The sequence below is a fragment of the Zootoca vivipara genome, chromosome 5 (assembly GCF_963506605.1).
Source record: "Zootoca vivipara chromosome 5, rZooViv1.1, whole genome shotgun sequence".
Taxonomy (NCBI): domain Eukaryota; kingdom Metazoa; phylum Chordata; class Lepidosauria; order Squamata; family Lacertidae; genus Zootoca; species Zootoca vivipara.
In genome coordinates, this window is record NC_083280.1 from 50704903 (window position 1) to 50718778 (window position 13876).

The 13876-nt window shown below is 42.6% G+C and overlaps 2 protein-coding genes across 5 annotated transcripts in view; one reads left to right on the forward strand and one right to left on the reverse strand.

Annotated features, from left to right (window-relative positions):
• The window catches only part of VWA2 (von Willebrand factor A domain containing 2), a 39833-nt gene extending 38499 nt beyond the window's left edge, over positions 1-1334 (forward strand). For both annotated transcript variants that reach the window (XR_004693638.2, XR_009557600.1), the window contains exon 16: positions 413-1334. The gene's annotated coding sequence lies outside the window, so the exon portion shown is untranslated. The remainder of the gene's footprint in view (positions 1-412) is intronic.
• Positions 1335-1690: 356 nt separating this feature from the next.
• AFAP1L2 (actin filament associated protein 1 like 2) overlaps positions 1691-13876 on the reverse strand; it is a 79801-nt gene continuing 67615 nt past the window's right edge. For 2 of the 3 annotated variants that reach the window (XM_035132525.2, XM_035132523.2), the window contains 12 exons: positions 12758-12847; positions 11540-11624; positions 10893-10997; positions 10557-10768; positions 8890-9035; positions 8040-8154; positions 7544-7786; positions 6953-7121; positions 6622-6786; positions 6215-6408; positions 5135-5257; positions 1691-4978 (listed from right to left, as the gene is read on the reverse strand). In XM_035132525.2, the coding sequence (XP_034988416.2) occupies positions 4952-4978; positions 5135-5257; positions 6215-6408; positions 6622-6786; positions 6953-7121; positions 7544-7786; positions 8040-8154; positions 8890-9035; positions 10557-10768; positions 10893-10997; positions 11540-11624; positions 12758-12847 (1674 nt within the window). In that variant the 3' untranslated portion in view covers positions 1691-4951. The remainder of the gene's footprint in view (positions 4979-5134; positions 5258-6214; positions 6409-6621; positions 6787-6952; positions 7122-7543; positions 7787-8039; positions 8155-8889; positions 9036-10556; positions 10769-10892; positions 10998-11539; positions 11625-12757; positions 12848-13876) is intronic. The other variant, XM_035132524.2, reaches the window with a different exon arrangement.

Below are 13876 nucleotides of genomic sequence, written 5' to 3' on the forward strand. Positions count from 1 at the left end.
CACCAGCAGCTCACCTGTTGCAATATTTAATAAGCGTTTGACTTTCTGCACCAGCTTCATGCCATTCCGTCGTGCAGTAACATAATGTGAAAAATAACTTGTTGGGAAAATGCTGATGTGTAATAACAGGAATTGGGTACAAGGTTAAGGTGGGTATAAAGCTGTTTTGAACTGTTGAGTCTATTGGACTGAGGATTTATTTTTATTTTTGGTAATAACACCAAATCCATACCAGTTTTCTATTTATCTCACTGAAGCAGTGCTCTTAGTTTTGCTGGTTGCAGCCCTGTCACATTTTATCTGTGTTAAGGATATGAACATGTAAAGTTTCTGAAGTAACCTGAAGGTGGTTTTTCGTTCTCTAGTGCAGGGGTATTTTCAGTTCTTGGAATGTATTTTTGTTTATCTGCAGATATTGGGACAGCTGAACAGAGGGAATATAGACACAGCTGAGCTATTCAAACAAGGTATGAAGACAAGTTTCACCACTTTGCTCCTAGTGCCCCTGTATACGCCACTTCCTGCACTGAAGTGTTGTTATTATACCTTTTTTTAAAAAAAGTTTATGCAGTATGAGTAGACCCACTAAAATCAATTTATTTCATTGGCTCTCCTATTGAGGCAGATAGGAAAGTCAAAATGGTTGAGAAGAAAGAGTATAAATTTCAGGGTGCCAAGATTGCATCCATCATTAGCAAACCTATCTAAAATTATGAAACAGTAGGCACCCAAAAATATTTAGAACAAGGTGAAAATCTGAGGCAGCATCTGCATCCAGTTTTGCCCATCTTGGAAGTCGCAAGACATTCCAGCACTCAGCCTTTACTTGCAACAGTTCCTTTTTCCCAGCATGTACAGCATCCAACACTGATTGCAAGTAGGCTTGATGTGTGTTCATAGCCGCAAATAGACACTAAAGTTTGCTTCTCTGCTGGAGTTTTGTAATCAGAAGTGTTTGTGCAATTTTCTCTTAACCCAAGGTCTCCAGTAGGCTGCTCCCTCCCTGGGCTGCTTAATGAAGCCTTCAGTGCAAGCTGGATGGGAAGTGTTTTTTATTAGGGGAGAATTTCTGTAAAAGATAAGACTGGTCTTGCTACACAAAACAGCAGCAGTTTCTACTTACTTTGCCTTCTAAGAGCCCCCCCCCCCAAACAAAAGGGCGTTATTCTGCTCTCCTTTTTGAACTCCTAGAGAATATTTATTTGCATCAAAGAGAGTTTTGGATTATGTTAATATACCCTCCTTGCCCACACAGCAAAGAGGTTTGGCTGTATCTGGGCCTGCAAAGTTAAAAGTTATAGACACTGCTTGGTTTTCTCTCTCGTTTTTTGGACTATGTACAGTGGAACCTCGGTTTATGAACACCTCGGTTTATGAATTTTCGGTTTATGAACGCCGCTGACCCATCTGGAACGGATTAATTCATTTTCCATTACTTTCAATAGAAAAGTTCGCTTCAGTTTATGAACGCTTCAGTTTATGAACAGACTTCCGGAACCAATTACACCCATGCTTCAGTTTATGAACGCTTCAGTTTAAGTTCTCCGCGGACCCGTCTGGAACGGATTAATCCACTTTCCATTACTTATAATGGGAAAGTTCGCTTCAGTTTATGAACAGACTTCCGGAACCAATTGTGTTCATAAACCGAGGTACCACTGTAATGATTTTTACACGCACGCTTAAAATATAGCCAACCTTTTTCTTTATTTTAAAAAAAAGTTTTCTAAAATAGCAACGGATTGAAAAAGACACATGTACAACAAATAGAAAGTATTTTTAGCTAGGAACACAGTAACAACTTCATTCTATGGTTAGTTAAATGAATGCTTTGGGTCTGAAACTGCCTGCTTTACATATTGAATTTCTGTGTCCCTGACCCCCCCACCACTATCAGCTATAGTGTTGAGGTGGAGGAGACACAGCACTGTGTGTCAGGAAGAGATCTGTGGCGAAAGAGACAATGCATAGACCTCTGGCACCTTCCCCATTGATGCTTCCAGTTTGTCAGGGCATCTGAGGACCAAAACTTTATTGGCCCCTCTGCCTCTTTCCCTGCCCTTATTCCCCCATCTTAACTTGCAACAGCACCGAGAGACAAATGCAGTACAGACACCACAGGACATGTACAATGGCAGTGATAGTGCACACACTGGCACAATTAATTCCTAGGGTCAATGTCGACCCATTACTTCAAGAACTGTGGATGCTCTTTGTAAGACAAATGATGGCAATACCTGTTGCTTTCAGAATGGTGGCACACATGGTGTAGCTCTTTCAGACAGACCTGTGCAATGTTGCTGGATAGTGGATATGCTTATACTGTGGTTTTAAAAAGCCTGGTTTTTTAAAAAAATACACGGTGATTACATTACACAGTTGGCTTTTTAGCTTAAATGATATATTGTCTGCAAACTTAAAAAACTGTTGATATGAAGAAACCCTCTGGAGATTGCTTCCCCCTCAAAAGAAGAAAGGAGAAACTCTCAAAAGAAGAAGGGAGAAAATGTACACTCAGATCTAGGGGTTTGTGCCCTTCTTGTGAGTTTCTGGCCTTTCCAATTGATGCCCTGCTCCCCAATGATCCAGCCAGCATTAAGTACTTCTAAGACTACAATCCTATGCATGCTGACCAGGTACAAGTCAATGGGGTATATACTAAGAAAGTAAATGTGGTTAAACAGCAAATTCTTATTGTCGGGGTACCTGCTTAGGTACATACTTGACTCGATGAAATCAAGGAAACTTGGAGCTAAAGGGGTGGGGTGGGGGGAGAGAGATGGTTTACAAATGGCAGAGGGCTGGTGTGGGATGAAAAATCCTGTGTGAATATTCCTTTCCACCCCACCACCTATTTCTGGAGCGATAAGAGAACTCCCAGTGAAATAGTAGAGCAGAAATCACTCGATGCCTAGAAGTCACAGCAGTTAATTAAATCAAAGTACACCAACTGCTCTACACTGCCCTATGTTATCAGTATTTCTCCAGGGGCAAATATTGTTTCTACTGCTGAGGGGGGGGGGGAGCTGCTTTGCCATAATAAACTTGGTAGTTTGGGGAAAGATGTTGGGAGAGCCTGCAGCGACTGGCCACCAGGAGTGCACATTTATTGCACAAGAAAATGTTCATCTGAAAAGGCCCTTGGATGGCAAGACTACTGAGCTCAAGCACCTGTGGTCTTTACAGCATTTAGTACTGTGTTAACACAAACAATTTAAAAAAAAATTTCTTTCCTTTGTATACAGCTAGCTTTGAAAAATTATTCATATTCAAGGTTAAAATTCAGGACCCTGACATTTTTGGCACAGAGCCCACACCTAACTCTGCCACATATACATAATTTAATCTCCTTGCGTTTGGGGAACTCAGTCAAGTTCTACCTTGGTCTAATTATACTTTTGTTTACAGAAAACAGAATGATAAGAATATGTTCAAGGGTAAGGGGGGAATTCCCCACTCTTCCAAATGTTTGGGTGATTAAATTCACCATACTTGGGTAAACAAATTCTCTTTCGTTTTTTGTGCACTTAACTTCCATCCAGTATGCCAACTATTGTGCAGAATATAATAATGTGGCATCTGTTCCTACACACTACTATTACATGTGTATTATTAACCTGAAGCATTCCAGAGTCACTAAAGTGCATTCAAATCACCCCACATTTCGGAAGCTAGGACAGAAGGTTCCACCCCTTTATTCCTCAAATGACATATGCAGCGACTTAAGAATTACGTTAAATGACTTTCTGGTCCCCAGTCCACAAAGACTTAACTTCCCAGCCTCTAATCTATAGCATTTAGTGTAGATCCTTAGTCATAATGAGATATCTCTGCTACTGATGCCCACTGGAAAGCCCTTCTTAATCATAGGAGTTGTCTGTCGGTATTAGAATGTCTAGTCACCTATGAACCCAGTGTATTGCTCTTGTGCCAACAACTGATAAAGTTCTTCTCAGTGCTATTTTTCTAGAAAAAGTGATGCTGGAACTCACCAAGAACACCTCCCTTGTTCTCTTGGAATGGCACCCACCTGAGAGGTGCTGGAACTGAGTTCCAGCTGAAAAAAGCCCAGGCTCTCCTTGTACAAGCATTAAACATTGAAAATTAAGAAGCTGTAGCAGTGGTTGTCACCCACTGGGACTAGTTGGATGGGAGGCCAACAGTAGGTGGCGCCAGAGCCAATGAAAGACATAGCCAACTAATTTTAAGTTGTGTCCCCATCCTCCTGAGTTCTACAAGGCCAGAACTGAGGCTAAGGAGGAGAACGTTCACAGCCAGTAAGTAAGAAGGCAGGCAGGTGAGAACTGGCTACCCCATTTGCCCTAACAAATGAGCCTCCACTGAACTGTACTCGTTTTTTGGTCAGGATTTTTTGTGGAAAGTCAGGCTGCATTGTGTTCAACAATAATAATACATTTTAGCTGTGTCTCTTGGTCTCCCTGGCCAAAATTTTCCCCATTGGTTGCAACAGCTCTTCTCCAACAGAAAAGTCTGACACAGATCCTTGGATTTACTTAACCAGCTTTCAAGATTTTAGCTGAGGAAACTGAATTTACCTTCGCGATCCCCAGGCCCTGGTGTATCAAAAGAACATTAAACAGGTCTGGCAAGAATTCAGCCCTTGCTGTTCTATTGCTAACAACAAATCCTGGATTGGACAACAGTAAAACACCAAAGTAGAAATACACAAAGGCATCATTATGTACATTGGCCGGGTTAGAAGCAAGGTTTCCACTTGGGTTAACTCTCTCAGCTGCACAGCACTCCTCTGCTAAAAAAGGAGAAAATTCCTTAGTCTGATGAAGGCCATGTTGGGTTCTGACCCTGGGCCACCCATTATTTCTTGGTGTACAGCTGGCCATGTTTTACCTCATTCTCTACTTGCAAGAGAATCCTGTAGTCCATGAATGGCCACTTCTAATATTGAGTCCATTATTGGTGCTAGGATTTCCTAACTAGCACCTTTCTTCTCCCATTCCTGCAAAACAAAAATGGAATAAAAGGCCCCACTTGAGGGCTTATCTTTATATATTTCTTTCCAAAACCCCAATAGTTTTAAATATGCCATGGGGCCATGGGCAAATTACTATTGCCATAACAAGCACTATACAGGCATTCTTGCTACATGTCTTACCTTAGCTTTCTGTAGAACTGTTCCTTTCCCTGTGACCATGACAGATAAAGGCCGGTTTTTTAGTGCCATTGCTGAATTGACAGGCGAGTTTTCTGTGCCATTCATAGGGTTGGCAACCTTCATCTGTGTTTAAGGGGGAAAGATAATAGCTGTGGTCATACACAACTGTCTAAAATAGTTCATCAGGCACAGGTCCAAGAGCCCTTCATGCCGAACATTAAAGATCTCATATTCCATCATCACAAAGCATCAGCAATAAAAGTGCTTATTAGATCTACCTCTGGGCGCTATTTGTTGACTTTATGCTTTTGGTTTTAATTATGTTGCTTTATCTGTTGTTACCAGGAATGGCCAATGAGGTGCTATATTTATAAGCCACCCTCCCAACTCCAGCACTGCTGCGTACCAGGACAAGGTGGCGCAGAGCAGTGCCAAGGTCAGAGCTCCATGAGGTGCTCTGGCAAAGGCAATTGGCACACCCACTAAGGGGAACCCACACAGCCCTGATTGCGCTGACCATTGGCTCCACCCAAAGACTGTCCCAGGATGTGACAGGGACACGAGTGGCAAGAGAGGGGCTCGGCAGCCGCTCCCGATGGCAATGCATAAAACTCATAGCTGTGTGACAGTCTGTAAGTCTAGGTGTATTCCTCAAACCGAACAACGTTCCTCATACGTGCTGTAATTGGATCTATGGCTCCGTGACAATATGGGGTATCATGACAGAGGTATCAGACAACAAAAAAACTGCACCCCACATGCTATTTAGGCCTAGCTGTTGGGAGAGACAGGCATCCATATTGCTATTGCTATTGCCAGCCTCCAAGGGTGGTCGTGGACAATTTTGGCTAGGAAAATAGTGTGGGAGAAAAGCATTAAGTCCCCCCTTCCTCAGTGCTGCTATTTTGATCCCCCTGCCCACCCACCAAATTGCCTTTTGAGCTTTACTAAAGACATCAGAAATGCAATCATGGATCTTCTGCATCGTGCATAGTTTGAACCAGCTGCTGGCTTCAGCTGCTTGCCTTTGTTGAAAAGGACCCTGCTAATGATGCCGATTATAAACAGCCCACTACGTACTTTAGGGCTTGCGTTCTCTAGGTGTGTGGTGTCCACCGCGGTGCCAAGTGTAACAGGCCCAGATTCCGCTTTCCGGAGATTCTCCTTCACCTCCATGAGGCTCAGCTCCAAGTCCACGCGCTGATCTTCTTTCCTTTTGCACTCCTCCTCTATTTCCTTCAGTTTTTGCTCCATTGTGGGCAAAAGGCTCTTGTCTGCCAAGGGAAGAAGCACATGCAAGTGGAAATCTAGCAGCAGATGGGCAGGGTGCACCCTTCCCCATTCTCAGATGAGGGTGGCTGCTGAACTAGCCCTCTCCCAGGCTTTTCAGAGCAGATTACATGTCAATGGAGCACATGAGACCAAAACAATATGCCCCGTTCCTCTGATCTCCAAAATTGAAGTGGAAATGAGAGGCATTTGTTTACCTGTGCAGCTTATCAGCATCTCTTTCAGCTCCCTTCTGTCTTTCCGTAGCTGTGCCAGCTGAGAGCGGATTTCTTCTTTTTCCCTCTCCAAGCGATCTCTTTCTTCTGAGTATCGCTTCACTTCAGCCTCAGTCCTGTTCTTGCCAAGTTTGGTTTCTACAGCTGCTACAAATAAGAGATGAAGAAATTAGGCTCAGGTACAGAGACTGGATTTCCAAGAACCTTCCCTTAAAACCAGCAGATAAATTCACTGGCACCATGTTTTCAACATGGGCTGGAAAGCTAATGATAACAGGCACTGCCTCTACCATGAGTCTCTGTCATGAAGCACCTGAATTCACCGCCTTGGGGCGTTCCATTTTCTCTTTGGATGCAATCATAATTGTTGTGGTATCCTTAATCTCAGGGCCACTCTGAGGAAAGGCGATTTGCTGCTGTTGTGCCTGAATTTTGATGGTTGTTGTTCGTGGTGGGAGCGGCTCATCAATGTATTGAGTCCTCTGTTAGGGAAGTCGGATGAGAGAGAATGTTTTAGAAGTTAAGCGACACAAGGCTAGCAGAAGCTGGCTGTCCATTTAAGATCCCAGCAGGCTGCTCAATGCTAAATTTTGTCTAGTTATAGAATAAATGATAAAAATTATATGCCACCAATCTGATTGCGCTGTCCCACCTACTTTGTCCCACCTACGTTGGGCAGTTTCCAACAAAGTAAAACATCAAACAGTAAAACATCAAACATTAAAAACTTCCCTAGATCTGGTCTGACTGGCAGTGCCTCTCCAGGAATTCAGCCATGGGTCTTTCACAACACCTGAGGCTTTTAACTAGAGATGGTGGGGATTGAACCTGTGGTCATTTGCATGTGATGCTCTGCCACTGAGCTACCCCTTCTTGATATCTCGGATTTGTTTTTGAGCATTACCGGGTCTGGAATCTCCAGTGATCTTCTACTCAAATCTGCTTCTTTATGCAACAGGGAGGAGTCTCTCTCTGAGTCCGTTGAGCTCTTACTGGAAGCTCTTTGCAACGATGGAGAAACGGATGGGGAAAACTGGTCCTGCTTCTTGGTAGTAGTAGAATGAAGGAAGGATTTGACTGGCGTGAGGTCTAGATAGACTCTGTCCTGATCCCCCTCATCTTTGCCTTCATTTGGGGGCACTTCCTCCTGTCAAAGATAAAAAGCATCTTCTTAGAAGAGCGGCCGAAAAATGCCACTCTCTTTAGAACAAGAGATGCCAGCATTAAATTCTTTAAACATTACCTACAGTTAAAGAACAGTACAGACCTGAAACAAGGCAAATTGCAGACCCTTTGCAATTGGGATCACTTGTATCAATATAAACTGCAGCCAATGGAAAACAAAAGGGTCCCCCAGCAACGTAAGCTCTAATCGCAACACAACAAAACCAAACCCTCACCATTGCTGTTGCCTCTGGAACATCTACATCATCATAGAGCTCCTCTAGTCCCTCCTTCCCCTTTGGCAAGTTGTCAATGTAAGTGTTCGGCTCAGAGTACTTCCTCTGCATTAAGCTGGAAAAGATAGAAGCAGATGTGCTATCAAAAGAGGTAAAAGCTACACGAGACGATGATGTGATATTAGTCTGTACTCCCATAAAACTTCCTAATATGCCAGTTACTTTGGGTAGTAGTCAACTAACATTTACTCAGATCAAATCCCATTAATTTCAATGGGTCTGCTATGAGTAAAAGTTAGTTGATTGCCATCCACTGGATGTTGCAAGGCACCTGTTGCTTCTGCCTACTATCTTGTCTCCAGCACCCACAGGTCTGCAATGTGAAGAAGCCACTAACCACAGTGAAACCTCCCCTTTTGTTAGGGACTGAATATGTTAAAACGCCTGGAATATACTCATTCTCTAACACAGGACAAGGCATAGGTTTCATCGACCCATAAGCAATATTGTGTGTGTGCTGCATGTCTTAAACATTCAGCTAGGAGTTCAAAGAAAAATAGAGATTTGCTAGACTGCACACAATTGCCACATCAGAAAATAAGGAGAGCTAGTCACCATCAATGCAATATTTCACAACAAGTAGATGAGTAGATACTTCATTTGAATGCAAACATGGTGGGTATTTACATTTCAGAACCCTTTCCTGCTTCTTTTCGCTAGCAATTGTAACCCCATCAAAATTGTTAATTGCATACTTTTCAGATAAAAGCTACTTGTTTGGTAGGGACTACTTGAAATCATCCATCAGAAGACAGGTCAGAATGTCAAATATGCTACCGCAGAAACTTACAGTAATGAGTTCTTTGCTGCACTGACGATGCAGGAGACCCTGTCAGCGTCCACATAATCATAGGTCAGCTCTTCAGGGTCTGTTTTTGAGCCAGATTCTGACAAAAGGAGACCAAGCCAGTGGCCCATTTCGTCACAAGACCTGGCCTGTTAAACAACCAAAGGGGAAAAAACAATCATTAAGCATACAGGCCAAACTTACTACAGGAAGCCTAAGTTGCTTTCATCAGAATAAGCAGAAATAATGGGAAGAAAAATCAATTTAGGATGTGCCACCCTAGGCTCCTTGAGGAAGAGGAGCAGGAGAGAAATGTGAGTAAATAAATAAAATTCTATGCATCATAATATCTAAAAACATATTCAACTGCCTTAAAAAATTGTTTGCGTGTGTTTATGCATATATGCACACACACACACACACACACACACGTAGATATATAGAGATACAGATATAGATATATGAATAAAAAATTATAAACACACAGCCAGAAGAGGGCACCAGTTTACCTTCCTAAAGTTCCTCTACCAAATTGTCTCAGAAGCAATTATGATTAAAACTTTCATCGTGAATGGTGAAAGCACCCTGCAATCACCCTGAAAGACCTACGAAAAATTATTTATAACCTCCAGCTGGCCTTAACTAAAATGCTGAGTCTAACATGTACCTTAGCTTCACAAATGAAGATAATCTGAGTAACTTTTTGAAGCCTTCCTTATTTTGTTCCATCAACCTCAGCAATACATCTTAAGTGCTAAACAAAACAACATCCAGAGCCTCTGGCAGTCACTGGCAAGTGAGCCTGTTGTTGGTAGCAAGTATTCCTCCCACTACAAAATGCAGGAAATGTGTCACATTTCCCTTCTCCCACTCTAATGGTGCTGATGTCAGAGAATCTAAGATTAGAGGTAAACAGAGAAGGCAAAGAACTCTGGTCCAAGCCAAGTGAAAGTTACGGATAGGAGTGGCTTGCTCTTTTTCCCCCAAGGCAGCTTGTCGGCTGAGGTGACTGGAGGTAGCTCCAAGGAAGCTACGCTGCGTGTGTTTTTCTTCCCCAGTCTTAAACTTATCTTTCTTTTTCAGTGGTGAAAACTTATCAACCCATACTGAATCCAGCTGGCTGCTTATTTCAGAAAACATTTCAGGTGTACAATATTCCAATTAGTGGGGTGGGTGTGTCAGTATTCCCTTACTATTCTGACTGGGTGGAAAAGCAGGACAGACGTCTATTCATTTAATAAAAATAAGCTGTTTAACATCTTTTTGCATAACATTTTGTTCAGACTGGCTGCATTCAGGTGTCACACTGAACCATGGTTTATGACTACATGTACAAGTACAAGCAGGCTGCAGTGAGCCTTGGTTTAGCATGACATGTGAGGTGGGTTATAATGCTGTAAGGAGAAGTGTTGGATGAAGTCTACAAGCAATTTTCATGTGGTTTTTTTTTAAATACCGGTAGAAGTGAAAAAAATCAATACATTTACTTATTGGGAGCAGGAAGGTCTCTCTGTTATATTTCCACACTACTCAATAAAATCAGCTTCAGGAATGTGGCAGATTACCCCAAACAGGCTACAATTGTGTGCACTATAGCAAGTTGCAATGAGTAGCTGTATTGCTCATAAACAAATTTCACTCCTACTTCTAGAGAAAGTGGCAACCCGTACCTCTAACATGGCCCGCTCCTCTCCATTATGCAGGATACGGAATGAGTAGAGATGATCAGGAGTTGGGTCTGGGATAATTTCACAGCCCGTCAGGTTGAGAGGCTGCTGAGCAGTTTTATTTCTGTTCTTGTCCTGGTAGAAATGGAGCTGCCCATCTTTCACATGACACCACCGAGATCTCCACTGGCTGTTCACGAGGACATTCAGGTACGCTGCAAAGAAGGAGATGCTCCCTTAGTGACATCTAGGTCACCCTCTACGCTGGTCTTTCCTGCTAGTCGCAGAGACCCAAATGAAATGTAAATGTTTCACAAGGCTTCATTTTGGGTTCCTTACTACACGTATCCAAAGACCTTTCCGGACTGTCCAGCGTGGCAGATTTCTTCCTCCCAAGGTTCATCAGGTTGCTCAGCTTTAAACCAGACGTGCCCTTCTTCTTAACTAAAAATAAATAAATAAGAAGGAATAAACAAGCCATGTACAAAACTGTACTTTTGAATATCTAATGCAATGGCCAGGAGACATATTACACACAATTTGCATCTGATGTTTGTGTGCAGAATCTCGCTTGGTGCAATTTAAGAAGAGACTCATATAAGCGGCAGCATTAATAATGTACACTTACATGGCCCACATCAGTTATGAATAAATGTGTTACTTTAATGAGCCAGGCATTAACTCCCTTCAACTACTGGTGGAAACAAAAAAGGGGCAGAGTAATGTTCTCATCTCAGTCCCTGGAGATTCCTGGCTCTCCATGAATAGAGGTACCAACGCAGCCGGCTATTAAGCTACAACCATATAGTATGTCATTTATGGATGGGACAAATGGGGGCCATTCATATGTCATGTGTAGGGGGCCTCTAGTCAATTCAGTAACAACCAGGCAACCGGCAAGCTCAGTTTGACTTATTAGAGGCAAGTGCACTATTCCATCTTCTTTTCACTCGACAACCACATTATCTTTTTTGAACTGCTATTACCGTCTTTGGTTTCTGTCAGTTCTGTGTGACCATCAGTGCTGCTTCCACTTTCTGATGCCGCTGAGTATCTCTCAGACGTCTCCACCTGGAGACAAGAAGCAGGGATGAGATCCACAGCACCAGTGATAGAGCAGCAGCATAACAATAGCTGAAATGCTGCTCTCTCTGATGAGAAAACCCCCTTTGCATTCTTGAAAATTAGGGGTTGCCTAAATAATATCAGAAACTAGGGATGCTACAAAAGAGAACATGAATGTAGGCACATATCCATAGCTGAGGGAACGGAGACTCATTCACAAACTAAAATTATTCCACGGGGACAACATTTGGCCCATAAAGATGGTTGCTATAGAGGCTCTTCTAGCTCTAGGGAGAAACCCTTTGTTTTTGCTGCGTGTAGTTGCTCTGGTTGGACACAGTCTTCCTTACTTATAATGGCTCCTGGTGTTTTCTTTCAAGCTTTTTGAAATAAATTCAGGCAACCATATTTGTGCCAACTCAAAAAATAAAATTATGCACAAGGGTTTTATTTTCAGTCCTCATTGCCATATGCTGTGAAGCTTTCTAGCTGTGAATGTTTCTTTGTGGTTTACATTCGTATATATAGCACCTGCCTCAGTTGTACATCATCAGCACATGTTCATTTACATTGGGGCAAGTTGTGAGAAACAGATGAGCCATTGGCCTGTTCCAGCAGGCTCTTCTTATATCACAATTTCCCCACTCCTAATTTATCTGGATCAGGCCCAGTGCTTAATGACTTTAATGACTTGCGCTCAGTAAATCATTAGAGCTTGAAACTCTGGAACAGTCAGTCTACAAAGAAGTTCTCGTTTCACTTGATGCTTTGGGGATATCTAAAATTCTAGCCTTGTTTAAGTAATACTTTCATTTGGATTTGGCCAGGATTAAGTCTATAAGCTTCCTAGAAATAGATTTATGCTTGAAAGTAGCTATAAAAGAATTGCTGATGTTAAAAGAATGCAAAAATGGCTCGACACTGAGCCAGTTGTGTTTCAATCAGCAAACAAGAGGTTTGTTGGGTTTTCTTCAAGTGGTTTCAACCACATCCCTGTTTTGATGGTGCAAGTGACTTCCTGTATATTAATCAGAAGTGTTTTTTTTAAAAAAAAAAAAAACATTAAAAAAATTTGATGCAACAGGGGCGGAAATTAAGCTGCTCTTTGAACATCACTTTTGTTAAGAGATAAAACATACCTTGGGATAGCTAAGTCTCTGGGAGTCTGGGACATACTGGTTGCCTTCCCCCTGCCCATCTGGATAGAGACCGCTTGTCTCCTGGATCACCTATGGTGGGAGAGAGAGAAGCTGTGAGCAAGGCCTCATCCTGCGGCCATTTATATCTTTCTGTTCTGCAATATACATTCTGCATTTAGCTGACACGCAGCTCAGTTCATAGAAAGCCTCTCTCGTTAACATGCAGAGAAGCAGAGGTCCCTCAAAAGCTCTGGTTGAGAGAGGAGCCTCAAATGGCCATATAAACCAGGGTGGGAGAACCTCTGGCCCTTCACAGGTTGTTGGATTCCCTGCTCCCATCTGGCCCAGCCAACATGACCAATGGTCAGGGATGATGGAAGCTGCAGTCCAGCAACATCTGCTGAAGCACAGGTTCCCCATCCTTGGTATAAAGAAGGCACAAAAGTAAATGACACGCATGCCCAGATCAAACACTATTCCAAACAAATTCAGGCTGGATTCTTGGCAACTTTTAAAAACCATTTCCTCTCCATGTTACTTTTAACAGCAACTTTATCTGCAATATACTAGCGGATGATAATGCTTGAAACGTCCATGCTAGAAAATTCTGCACGGACCCTAGCTGATTTCTGCGGATCAAAGAGCTGTTAGCGTATCAGGCCACTATTCCATCTGAGTGTAATTCAGGTGTAGTAGAGGAAGAACAAAGGGGAGTGAATCGCAGGGACTTTTTCAATGCAGTAAAGATTATATTATCTAGAAATAATGACAGACCCTTCTTGTAAGTGAAGGAGTTGGCAAGTGCGTGAGTTGACAAGGAAGCTTTCGCATTTTACGATTGTAAAATTTGGTAAGCACAGAGGAAGTCCAAGAAAATAATCAAAGGGAAGTCGGGCACTTCTTCTCTTTTCTATAATGGAGTTCCATCTGAGGAAGGAGCTGAGCTCTTACTGAAGAAAGACTCCCTTCATTCCTGCTGGAAAGGGTTGGGTTAGAAAGTTCCCCTTCCCCCTCCTACATGCAAAGGGCAAAAGGGATTTTCTCAGTTGTGCTCAAATGGAAAGGATCCTTCTCAGAATAAAGGCTTCCTTGCACTTGTGGAAGAGCTGCATTTGGATG